The 13,393-nt window shown below is 40.2% G+C and overlaps 1 protein-coding gene across 1 annotated transcript in view; it reads left to right on the top strand.

The window, feature by feature from the left end:
• Positions 1 to 8,629: 8,629 nt before the first annotated feature.
• spock3 (SPARC (osteonectin), cwcv and kazal like domains proteoglycan 3) overlaps positions 8,630 to 13,393 on the top strand; it is a 20,487-nt gene continuing 15,723 nt past the window's right edge. Inside the window, exons 1-2 of the mRNA XM_008298440.1 lie at positions 8,630 to 8,740; positions 8,922 to 9,044. Of these exons, the coding sequence (XP_008296662.1) occupies positions 8,922 to 9,044 (123 nt within the window). The 5' untranslated portion in view covers positions 8,630 to 8,740. The remainder of the gene's footprint in view (positions 8,741 to 8,921; positions 9,045 to 13,393) is intronic.

Genomic DNA, 13,393 nt, shown 5'->3' with positions numbered 1-13,393 from the left:
GAAGGGCCAGATCCTCTCTTAGTCTTGTGGGGGGGGGGGGTTTCTCAATGTCACAATACACAGACGGACAAGGTGCATGAAAGGGTGATGTGAAAAAATGGGTCGGTTCAGGATAAGGAGTTTGAATCCGAATGGAAAAACAGGATGAGTGGTTTAAGAACTGACAAATGGGGACGGCGCAGTGATCCTAAAAGGAAAACTGCTGCAACAAACTCATAAACAATATTCATGACAATGACGTTACGGAAGAAAGAATATAATCTCAAAAGATGAATTAAGTACTACTTTTTGTCCATGTGTGAATATATATGAAACACAACGGTACATGCTTTACAGATAACACTGCACACTTGGGCATAGTGGAGTTTACCATTTTGAAACCAGACTGCCTATTCTGCTAAACCTGTCACTTTAACTGCATTATAGACGAGAAAGACAAGCTCACGTACCATTGTTGTTGCTCAATAGATAACAATCCCTGCAATTATGGTAAGAGATGAAGTGCACTTAATAAACAACATTCATGAAGGTTCATACACTTACTTTTCTTTCTTTTAAACAATGAAGTTAAGAAGCAGAGATAAGAATTGGGGAACTGTCTGCTGTGCATTAGCCCATGTCAAAGGCAACCGTCCCTGTACTCTGAGAAAGAGGTTAATTAGGGTGCAACTATATGCAGTAATGCAATCCAGTACAACAGGCCTCCAATAAATAATAAATCCAGCCTTTGTGAATCCTAATACGCTCCTTTTGGCCGACACTGCCAGAGCGAGATATTTTGATTTAACTCAGTGGAGATTTTCGAGGCTGTAATTAGTGACGTCGCATTAGATTGCATCTTACAGGACCCAGTGTGTGCAAATATTCCCTGACATGACATTAGAAACACCTCAAATTAATGCAGTCAGCTGCTTAGAACATTGTGTAGAGTTGAACCAACACTTCCTCAGCACAGTGTGAACAAACCGGAACATTAAAAGCAGTACAGTGTTTGTGTATATTACAGGGGGGTTGTGAATTACATTCGAGGGGCATCTAAGTAAGATAAGATCATTCTTTATTGATCCCCATAGAGGAAAAGTAACTGGCTGTTAAAATAAATGTAATTAACAATGACAGCTTTTAGCATCTTTGTCTGCAACTTCAGACAGTATGTATTTTAAAATAAAAAGAATTAAAACCATAAAGTCTGTTCTTAGCACCGTTGCCTCTAGAAGGCCACCGGTTTGCGTCCAGGTGAGAACACCTGGGATCTTTCTGCATGGACTTTGCATGGTCTCCCTGTGTAGTGTGGGTTCTCTCTGGGTTCTCCGGCTTCCTACCACACAGTCCAAAAACATGTTGAGGTTAATTGGTGATTCTAAATTGTCCGTAGGTGTGAATGTGAGTGTGCTTGGTTGTCTGTCTCTAAGTGTAGCCCTGTGATAGACTGGTGACCTGTCCAGGGTGTCCCCTGCCTTCGCCCTAAGTCAGTTGAGATAGGCTCCAGCTCCCCCACGATCCTACTGAGGATTAAGCGGTGTATAGATAATGGATGGATGAAAGACTGTTCTTATGCAGACTGTTATATCTATGTTTGTGCAGTTCATTGCTTAACTTTGATCAAGAACTTTTCTGTAGCTTTTCCTCCTCTCTGACCTGCCTAGAGTGGAAAAGCAACATATAATTTTTTTTTAGTTTTATATAGTTTTGTTGCCCTATCTTTTTCTGCATGGATTTGATTTGGATTCCCAATTTACAGCTGCACTTTAAAGTCTGATTTCAGGTAAATAATGGAAGTGTCCTTCATTGATGCATCTCTACTGTTGCGTGTGTAATGTCTGATATTCACCACAAGGGGGAGAACAACCACCACAATAAAAAAATCTGCAGTGTGCTCCTAGTGTTTGATTCATAATGTTCCAGTGACTAAGTGATAAAATGTTGCTCGTAACCACTTGTTCTAAGTCTTTTCTCGTGTCTTATCTTTTATGTTTATTCCCCAAAGCTAAACTGAAAGGAGCTTTGTGTATGTATCGACTCTAACATGGTTCATGTGACTCTGGTCATCTCATCAACAGATCAAAGCTGTTCTGCAAGGTCCTCTAAGTTGAAGCTTAGGACTGTAGATAAATTTCCTGCCATGGGAAAATGGATGCAATGGTATATGAATTCCAACTTCAAATGGAAAACTACTGCTAGATCTGTGTAGATACCTCCAAAAGCACAGCTACAATGCCATTCAATGACATGTAAGAAAAACACGTTTTAATTTTCACAACATCATAAACAGAAAAGTGTGTATTTTTGCACTTTACAATCATCATCACGTAGTCGCCTTCTAAAATAGACTCCAGGAATCATTTGAATGTAACTCACAGAAATCCAGAGGTGAAAATATGCATACATTTTCCATATCACTTATTTTGCTCTTTCTTCCACCCCCTCCCAATTTTCTCGCTCACTGTTCAGCCTCTTTTCTTCTTTTATGTGAGCTCACTGGGGCTGTAATCACCCTTCTCAGCGATGGCCATTTTGTTTCTGTCTGCCTTATCTCCTGTTTGCAGTTTCCCCCTCTGTCATTACTCTGCTATTAGCGTTTCATCCTGGGGCTAAAACCCTGACCTTATAGTCGCAGCTATGCTCAAAACGTCTGCTTTGCAAGATAGCACTCCCTTCGCCTCACCTCTGTGCTCTGACTCCATCGCCCTCTCAAACATACATACGATAACATATGTGCACGCTAAGTTCTGCACAAAGCACATTGGTTACTACTCATACACACAAAATCACCATTTCCCTTTGAAAAAATGGCAAGAAACAGTTGTTGCACGACCAACCAAACCCATGTGTTTCATCTCAGTGTAGAATGGAGATTACATGAAATCCAATTAAAGATTTAGACACACCTGGGTCTCTCACAGTTCAATATTTTTTGTATTATGTTTCCTCTCCCTTCATGACGCAAAGAGACAAAGGAGACAGAGAGACAGAACAAAAAGAAAGACTCCATTATTGTTATTCTCTATTATTCTCGAGATTGAAATGTAATTACTCACAATAATGTTTGAGTGACACCCGCACCATTAAATCATATTACATATAACTGCATTGGGAAAGAGAGATGAAGACTTAATGCATGAAGAAATATGTCAAATGTGTACAACTCTATTCACGTACCTGCAGAACGTTTTGGTCTGGGGTTGTTTTTAATGGACTTTGGCCGACCTTAATGATGCATCATTCTGTAGGATAAGCACATGTGTGACATCAGCAATAGGTTAATTATACTCAGATGTCTCAGTAAGACAGTGAGACAGTTTAAAAATGAGCACAATACCAGGATACTAGTTTTATTACACATACAGTTGTGAACAAACGTTTATGTACACTTGTAAAGATCATGTATGTCATGGCAGTTTTGAGTTTCTAATAACTTCTATAACTCTAAGTTTTCTATGATGGAATGACTGAAACTCATCCATCCAAAGAACAATTACACATTTTGGTTCTTTCCTAGATTTTTTTTATAGGTCTTCCGAAATATCTGCTGGTCAGAAATATACATACAGTAAATCTAATATTTGGTTAAATGTCCTTGGTCTAATACCTTCTGGTTGTGTCTTTGCCAACTCTTCTTGACATAATTGGTGCACTTCAACTACATTTTTTGGTTTTTTGACACAGACTTGTTCTTCATCACAATCGACAATTTCATATGGGTTTCAGTCAGAACTTTGGGGAGGCCCATCTAAAACGTCAATTGCAGCCAGATTTAATTATTTCTTTACCACTTTTGATATGTGTTTGGGGTCTTTGTCTTGCTGGAAAACTAAACTGCCTCCATGACCTGATGATTTTAGAATTTCTTGAGGAATCTGGAGGTAATCCTCCTTCTTCATTATTCCATTTACTTTGTATAAAGCACCAGCTCCACTGGCGGCAAAACAGCCTTAGAGCATAATACTGCCACCACCATGCTTGACAGTAGGTTTGGTATTCTTGGGGTAAAGGTCTCAACTTCTCTCCACCAACCAAATTTCTGCTCAGTTTTTTTTTTTTTTTCTGACCACAGAACTTTCGTCCAGAAGGCCTTTTCTTTTTGGGTTAGGCTTTGGTCAAGCCTTATGGTGCTGCTACTGGAGGAAAAGCTTCCTTCTTGCATAGCAGCCTCTCAGCCCATAGTGATGTACAACACGTTTCACTGTGAACACTAACACTTGTGTTCCAGCAGCTTCTATTTCATTAAAGACATGCTTTTTGAAGAACTCTTGGTTGACTCTTGACCATCCTGATCAATAGTCTCTCAGCAGCAGGTGATAATTTGTGTTTTCTTCCTGATGGTAGCAGTGACACAACTGAGCCATGCACTTTATAGTTATAAACAAGGATGATTGTGGTATCAGTAGCACTTTTGAAATGTTTGGAGGTGGATGAGTCTAATGAGTGTATCAAATGGGCACTATTTAAATTGGCTCAAAGACATCAGCAGCTGTGGTCAATTATAATCACTAGCTATGTCACTAAAAGATTAGATTACCACAACTTTCTACATTACTAAAACTGATAATTGCAGATGTACCCAGCAGATTTTGTTATATTTTCAGAAGACCTATTATAATTTAGGAAAACAATGGATGATTTTTTTTTGTGTGACAAAGACACATGAGTTTCAATGATTCCATCACAGAAAATTAAGAGTTATAGGAGTCACTGGAACGTCAAGACTACCATCAAATATATGGTCTTTACAAGTGTATGTAAACTTTTGTTCACAAGTACAGATTTCACATTGTAACATATGAAAATGTCTTCTGTGAAAAAAGGCTGGACACTTGAAATGATCACAAACTTTTGACTTTATAGCAACACTTTGGAGAAGACAATGAACTGTTTTGCATAACAATGTCCCAAAAGGGGCCTGATAAAAAAAAAAATCCAAGTCTGGCACAGTAGATTTGACTGGCCTGCACACAGCCGTGACCTCAAACCCATCCAAGACTTTTTGGAAGGAACTCGAACACTTTCTGTGTGCCATGGTTTTATCTCCCAACCTCACCACCTTTGGCTGAGAAGTAGAAAATCCCTCCAACCAAGTTCTGCAATCTTGTGGAAAACCTTCCCAGGAGAGTGGAAGCCTTTAAAGTCTTCATGGGTTTTTAAATAATCACATAAGGATGCCATGTTTGAGTATGCACATACTGTAGGCTATGTGGTGTCACATGTTACTGTATGTTAAAACACAGTGTGGCTTTCTTCAGTAGAAATGTAGTGATATAGTTCTACGTAGGCCTCTCTCTGTAGATTTTAACATTATCATACAAATTCCTTTGGTAATGTAACCCTAATTCTCTCAATGTAATTTCAACCTGCCTTTTACCACAGACCTTCTTACCTCTCCCTCCCTTTTTTTTCTCTCATTTCTCCCCCCCTCCCACCTTCTCAGTGAGCAGGTGCACAGTGACAGAGTCACTGAGCTGTGAAATCTCTGCTTCTTGAGACACATTTCATGCCTCTCCCATCCAAACACACGCACACACAGCCTCACACAAACACACACTTTATGTTGTTTTTGTCCTGTTTTTAACCCCGTTCTTTTCTCTCCCATTTTTTCCCCCATTTCTCTTTCTTCGCCTGTGAAAAGATTACAATAAGACAACAATGTGTAAAGACCGTGAATTTAGTTAGAGGATAAAAAATTTATCTACTTTGGAAGGAAACATGTTTGCAGAGTTTCATTAGGCAACAGCAGGAGTCTTTGTGTGTGTTGGCATGCTTATGTGTGTGTGTGTGTGTGTGTGTGTGTGTGTGTGTGTGTGTGTGTGTGAGCACTCCGTGTGTCTCTCCTGCATATGTCTCTGACCACATCTACATCTTTAATGTCTGAGTCTGAATAATGTATGAACCCCCTGGGCTTGAAGACGCACACACACGCACACACACACACATACACACATGCACGCACGCATGCACACACACACACGCACGCACACCACCTCTTTTACAGCTTCCATTTGCACACATGTCATAAAGCAAAAGCTAACAGTAAGCAATAAAAAAAAGAACCAAAATAACATATTTTGTCATAACCAAGATCGCCTTGTGTTGCTCAGAGAGAACAAAGCACGATTCAAAGTAGACCAGTGCCTCCTGTGTGTTCAACCACAATGGCTTTTCTACTACCAGTTTCCTGTTTACATGCTGTGAACTTCCTGGTGGAATGAACACAGAGTTCACATCAAATGTTTTTTCTCTTTTTTTTCCCCCTTTACTTCTTTGTACCTGTGTGTGCTTACACGGCTGACCATTTAACTTCTTAGCTGTGCAAGTCACACGATACACCCTTGAGTGTCTCTCCAATGCAGTCATGTATGCATCATAGTTCTAATTTGACTTTCAAATGTCTGCTCTCCGTCATCTTTTCCACATGCCCACACACACACACACTTATCCACAACCTCTCATGAAGATGAAGATGTGAAGCTGAGGTCAAGGTTGGTTTCTACAGCAACAGTGCATAATAATGCCATGACCCACCTGACCACTAGACCTCTCTCCTCTCAGCCTGGTAATAACACTCTAACTTGCTCACCCTCTTCACGCTCACTCGGTTTTTGCTCTTTTCAATTCACTCTATTTTGTGTCCATTGCGTTCTCTTTTTAAGCTTAGAACGGTTGACAAGCTGAATTAAAACACTGAATGACGTCACAGCATGGAACAGTATGAAGTGAATCATATCCCACAGCTTTTGCGGTTACCTGATTCTGACCTGACATGCTGCGTCAAGCTCTTTCCCATCATCTTTAAAACACATAATGAGAGAAAATCTTCTGGGAAAATGGCATATTATTCTTCCAGTGCGATTCGGAGACTATGCCAAGAAATCCTGGAGGCCCAAAGCAAAGAAATGCTTGAACAAGACAAAATGTGTTTTTTTTTTGTTTGTTTGTTTTGTTTTGTTTTTCTATAATTTGTCACTCATCTATATGTCTCTCTGTAAACTTCAGTGTCAAAGCCACAGTACAGTCCCTAAGCCCAAAGTGCACCACCCACAAAAATTCCCTTGAAAACACCTTCAGTCACAAACACACACACACACACCTACACACACACACACACACACACACACACACACACCAATTCCAGGAATGTTTTAGGATTTTCATATCCCACAAACATAACGATGGCTGTTTCCACATTGTTAAAAAAATAATAATAATAAAATCTGTAAAAAAAAAAAAAACAAAAAAAAAACCAACTCAAAGTATCTGCAGACAGGTGCCAGAAAATCAGTAGAACAGTGTGACATTAAAAGCCTGCAAAAATTGTGAAAATACAAGCAAAAATACAGTCACAAGTTGTAAGAGAGCAAATTACTACCTGTAAAAGCACAGATTTTTAGATAATATTGTTTTTAATATACATGTTTTCTATTAGTCTGTCTCTAAGTGTGGCCCTGTGATAGACTGGCAACCTGTCCAGGGTGTCCCCTGCCTTCGCCCTAAGTCGGCTGGGTTAGGCTCCGGCCCCCCCGCGACCCTAATGAGGATTAAGCGGTGTATAGATAATGGATGGATGGATGGATGGATGGATGGATGGATGGATGTTTTATATTAAACAAGTAACTACATTTTCTCAATTGCAATTTTACTAGATGTTATATAGAATTCAATAAAAGGGGGAAAATTGTAAATGAACTGTGTTAAGGTTCACTTTTAAAGTAACTACTATTTTTCATTCATTTTTTTATCAAAGAATTTTCTTTCAAATAACACAAATATCTGTAAAATAACTATTTATTTATTTATTCATTGCTAATAGGTGACAGTAAAATTGTGTAATTTTAAAGTAAAATGTTTTGAGTGAACAAATAACCATTCACAAATTTTACATTTTTTTCTAAAGGACATTGTTTACCTTTTTGGCCTTTTTTTTTTTGCACTTAACATGTAAATTAACATGAATTTAATTATCTGTAATTTACCAAACGAGAGCAAAATCTGTAAAATAACAGGAAATTGATTTTAAAATTCCAGTTCTGTTGAAAAAGATGATTTTTTTTTACAGTCCACCCAGCTTCACAAATGATCCAGGGTAGGCCACTCAAGTGCATTTCTTGTGCAAACCAAATCATCTTGCAACATCAATTTACTGTCCTCAACAAACCTCTGCCTGGAATGTGAGTGAAACCCCTTTTCATGAGTCACTACTGTACAAACAAGCCTGATCAGCTCTCATGGCTGTAACATAGCAGACAGGAAAACACAAACCTACACAACACATAACTTTCACCTCTGGAAAACAAACACACATTTTATATCGTTTTTCTTTCCCTTTTTCAAACTTTATTGTTTTGGTCATCTATTTGTTTTGTTTTTATTGTATTTAGAATTAGCCATAGAACTTTCCAATCATTCAAGTATGATTTCCTACTTTGTTTTTTTGTTTGTTTGTTTGTTTGTTTGTTTGTTTTGTTTTGTTTTTTTCATAAGAGCTAATCAGGAGGAATAACTCATAAGGTGGCCTGAAAACAGCCCTTAGCCATCAGGACTGTTTCCTCCGCACTGAGCAGAGCTAGAAAAAAAAGAAAAAAAAAGGAAAAGAGCGCAGGGCCCGCGCACGGTGCCATGCGCGTTCCCGTTCTCTGCTGCGCACAGACAGCCGGTGCGGAGAGACAGAGAGGGAGGAGAGGGCTGCTATTACTAGTGACAGAAAACGGCAGCGAGCACATACAGTCTGGAGAGCAGCTGATGCGACAAGGTAGGAAAGACAGAGCGAGCGAGAGAGAAAAAAGAAACCACTCTGAGATGCTGACATTCGATCACTTTATTCGCCGCTTGGTTGTGATGCAGATTGAACCGCTGCTGTTTTCAGCACCGATTGCGGTGTCCTACAGCCCGATCCAATGTCCTCTCTCCGCGCTGTTGTTGTGTGTCCGCAGATGCTGAGCGTCGCCTTGCTGTGTGTGTGCGCCGTCGCCTTCGGACACGTCTCCGCTCGGTCCGACAGCGGCAATTTTTTGGATGATAAGTGGCTCACTGGGAGATGGGATAAATTCAGAGATGTAAGTAACATCATTATATTTATTATTATTATCATCATCGCCTCACCCCCCCCACATTATCTCATTTACACCCACCTCCCCCCTTCTTTTCCTCTCCCTGTAGCCTCCCTCATTGGTTTGGGATCATGCGCTCCTCATTTTGTCGTTGTGTCCAAGCGACGCGTCACGGGGCCCGTCGGTTGTTGTGTTTGTCACACGTTCATCACCCGCTCCGCCGAGACTGTAAATACACTAATAGCGATACTGAGATGATCTCTTGCCTGTGAGTTGTGTGTTGTTTTCGCGATAGCAGGCCCCTGCTTGAGGAGAGATAGTCAAAAGGGCTCATAATAATGGTACAGAGCTGTCTGTGAGGACCCAGGAAAAGGGGGCCTGATCACGGGGCAGGTATGAAGGAGAGTCTGCAGTAGTGAGGCCTGGATGTTCTGCTTGGTCAGGATGAACACCTGCCATGAGGGGGGGGAACCTGTGTGTATTGTGCTTTATGTGAGATTTTGCACTGACACCACAACAAAAAGCAAATCCCAATTGATGCAAACACCACAAAAGAGCCCCACTTTAAACCCACAGACACACTGTGGTTCCCTATGGGAGAATTAAGGTGTCTGGCTGCATGTGTGTGTACATCTGAGTCTCCTCTTTCTGCTGGAGAGTTTCTTCCACAAGGTGCTGTCAGCTAGCATTACCGTGACATGTTTATATAAGGCCACTTAGCGCAGTGCTGCTGCTGCTGCTGCTGATTGTCATGGTACATACCATAAAGCCTCTGATCATGTGGCCCTGCTGCCAGGTTGCTGCGAAGAAGTAGGCTTCCTGTATTTTCATGCTTTGCAGAATCCTCACATCCATTGAAAACATAACCTTTGGGGGGTGTGGGAGGAATGCTTGTTTTTGCAGCGGCGTGACCCTTTCGGCACATATTTTGGTTTTGTAGACTGCTTTAAGATGATTTGTAGTCAGTGATGATAAAAAAAAAAAAAAAAAAAAAAAATACATCAGCTGTACTTTACAGATACAAGATTAACATTGTTTGACTGGCTGTCACAAAAAAGGACTAGCTCTCACTGTAAAAATCTATTCCCTAATAATGAATGTAATCATCATCGTGTGTATATGCTAAAAAAAAATTCCCCCCCAAAAATCTTGCCTCCAGCCATGGATTAAACGGCTCCACGCAACCAGAACTGATTTATGCACGCTTGAACTTGTACTCACACACCATCAGATACAAAAACATAAGCAAGCTTGCATGTATTTGCGCACACATGAAATTATCTTCCTTTTCTGTACAAGTTCTGTACTTTGATGGTGCTGCAGGAACAACAGGAATACGCTCCAACTTTGATGAGTAGCTGTAACTCCATGCTGAGCACATGCAGGAGCGATTGTGTTCTGAATTGGATTCCTTGATATATTTGATATCAGAGAGAGATGCAGACAAAAGCGGCGGTGACATTCTTTTAATTTTTAAAGATAAGGGCAAGAGCTGTCTTTTTTTTTTTTTTTCAGTGTTTTTACATGTGACTTGAAGAGACTTTTTGTGTCTCTCAGGTGGATCCATGTGATAGACCTGAACTACTGAACAGGATTTGGATTATGCAAATGAGATGTCAGGACCAAATACTCGTGAGGAAAAGTGATTGGCCAAGTGCTGTGCTATTTAAGACAATCAGACTTCTTGAGCTCCAAGGAGACAAAGATCTTGTGTGAAGATAGATAGATAGATAGATAGATAGATAGATAGATAGATAGATAGATAGATAGATAGATAGATAGATAGATAGATAGATAGACAAGAGGAAAGTACAGGGTAATGAAAGTGGATGAAGATGAAAGAGAGTGGAATGATTGGCGTGGAGCTGAAGGCACCGTGTGCATTCACGCTAGTGTTTTAACCTTGAGGCTCAGGCATTAGAGATCGAGGTGGAGTGCAAAAGCATTATGTGCTCTGTATATATGTGCGTGTCTTTCATTTCCTGTTTTCGGGCCGTGTTCCAGATAGTCTGTGTGTGTTTTGCTGCCTTCTTTCATGCAAGACCGTATCAGAGCAGTATATGAAGGTATTTATCGAAGTAACAAAACAAGCAGCAGCAATCTTGCCAAAGTTATTCATCTTGTTCTTTGCATGTTTTTGTCGCCACGCAGATTTGTATCACTGCTATGTTTTTTTTTTGTGGTACAGAGGTCACCCCCCCCCCCCATACAAATATGGGCCCATCATGAAGTCACAGATGGTACATATTTGTAGTTACAGCTAATATTTATGCGCGCTGGAAGTTAAGCCTGATGGTTTTTGTTGTAGAGCTGTTTTAAAATATGGCGTTATGAATATAAGGTGGACATTGCTTCCGCAGTCCGATTTCTGAATCAGTCTATTTCAGTACTAATTTAGACAGTCTGGAGCTCAGTGTGATGCCAATCTGATTGATAGTGTCATGCATAATGGAACACATGTCTCCCAATACTGTCACAGTACTGTCATTTACACTATATAGAGGTTACAGCTCCAGGGGCCAGTTAGCGCAGGAAAGCTGCAACTGATTGTCATGACACATACCGCGCAGCCTGTGAGCACATAATGTAGATGATATAAGCTGTACTTCTGAGACACATGGCCTACATATTCTTTTTCAGGAAGTGAGAAAGATCAAGCTGCTCAATTAAGCCCTCAGAAATGAACTTTTTAATGAACTGGCATTGGCTGCACCAGCTTTTCGTTTAATTTTCACAGTTAGAGTTTACTAATTGGAGATTTGCCCATCATTAATTAAAACACATTGCATCACACAAACTAGTCTTTAGGTAGAGATGACATTTTATTTACTCATTATTTAACCTTAATAATTGCCAGATGTGGCCTAACTGTTGCATAACTGAACCGAGTGGCACAGCTAAGGTGAATGACCTAAATGACCTAAATGAGTCAATAGTAAAAGAACTGTTCTTCACCTCTGACATGATGCATTAAAATACTTGTGAATAACAATGTGACATTTTAACAAAACTAACACAGCGGACCCCAAATTGCAAAACATCCGTCTAATAACATTAAGTTACTAGAGTGTTGATAAGTTAATCAAACATTTCCATCTTACTGTGAACTCTGACACAAAATAAGTCACATTTAAAGAAGATTAGCAGCTAAAATAAATATAATAATATGTGTTAAAACTATTATTGTAGAATTACGGAAAGACTTCATACATATTTTTTGCAATGCAAAATGAGGGAATTTGCAATTAAACTTTTCTCTTGGAAATTGCAGCAATGCATCCATCAAGCTACTTATTTTTTTGATCCGATTTAAATTTTACATGTTAGGTATGTTCTGTTGCTTTCATCCTCCAGCGAGAAGCCATAAGTGGGTCTCATGCTAAGTGCACCAGATAGGATCTTTGCCACTGATTTACTGTAAGTCCTGTTAGGATGGCTGTAGAGGCCTGAGGGCTGCCTTTGCTGTGCTGGTGCCATCTCAGTTTTTAGACATTCAGCTCCTCTTGCTTGGACCTTGGCTAGCTTACAGCGTTGGCACAGAGCGAAGAGATAAACTGACGAAGTCGCTAATTTTATCAATGGGAGGAAAAAACATGACGAACAATGTGTGGTGACGTACGTGACGTTTAACCGTACAGTACAGTATAGGAGCAAATTAACGTCTTGTTTAGAGCAGCCCTTCTGAAACAGATTGCACCTTTTCATCCTCTCCTCTCTCTTTGTGTGTTTTTATTGTGCGTGTCTGTCCTGTGTTGTTTGTGTTGTGGAGTGTGAATGATGTAGGGAAGGTACAGAGCTTGAGGCCTTTTCCACTTCAAAGCACCTTAGTGTGGATTTGTGTGTGTTTGTGCGTGCATGCATGCGACAAGCTTGAGCAAGACAAGCAGAGCCAGTACAGTGAAAACATGCACATATTTCTCCTGTTGGACGTCAGCGGCAAGGCAGCGAGGAGAGGGAAGGAAACCATTAGGATGCAATTAGATCTGAAGTAGAGGTGAGCAAAGTGGTTGTCAGAAGCAACATATTAACGGGGACTTTTTTCCCCCCTTTTCCTATAGGCATGCAAGCTAAAACCGTACCAAATCAATATGCACAGCAGAAAATTAGGATGTTACAACGCTGCTGAATACAAACACTGTGTGTTTGTGCACATGAGGAGAAAAAGGTTGTTGTAACTGTGTGTGTGCGTGTGTGTATGTGTGTGTGTGTGAGAGAGAGAGAGAGAGAGAGAGAGAGGAACAGAGGTGGAAAGAAATGGAGAGATAAATTGAAAAGTTGCTATTTTAGAGTGCACTCAGAAGACCATTAGACCTATTGTTGAATTTAGGGTTTTTCTGAGGGTTTTTTTTTTTTTT

The sequence above is a fragment of the Stegastes partitus genome, unplaced genomic scaffold (assembly GCF_000690725.1).
Source record: "Stegastes partitus isolate 25-593 unplaced genomic scaffold, Stegastes_partitus-1.0.2 Scaffold29, whole genome shotgun sequence".
Classification (NCBI taxonomy): Eukaryota; Metazoa; Chordata; class Actinopteri; family Pomacentridae; genus Stegastes; species Stegastes partitus.
Note: the sequence above shows the minus strand (reverse complement) of the source record. Positions and strands in the feature narration are given on the sequence as shown.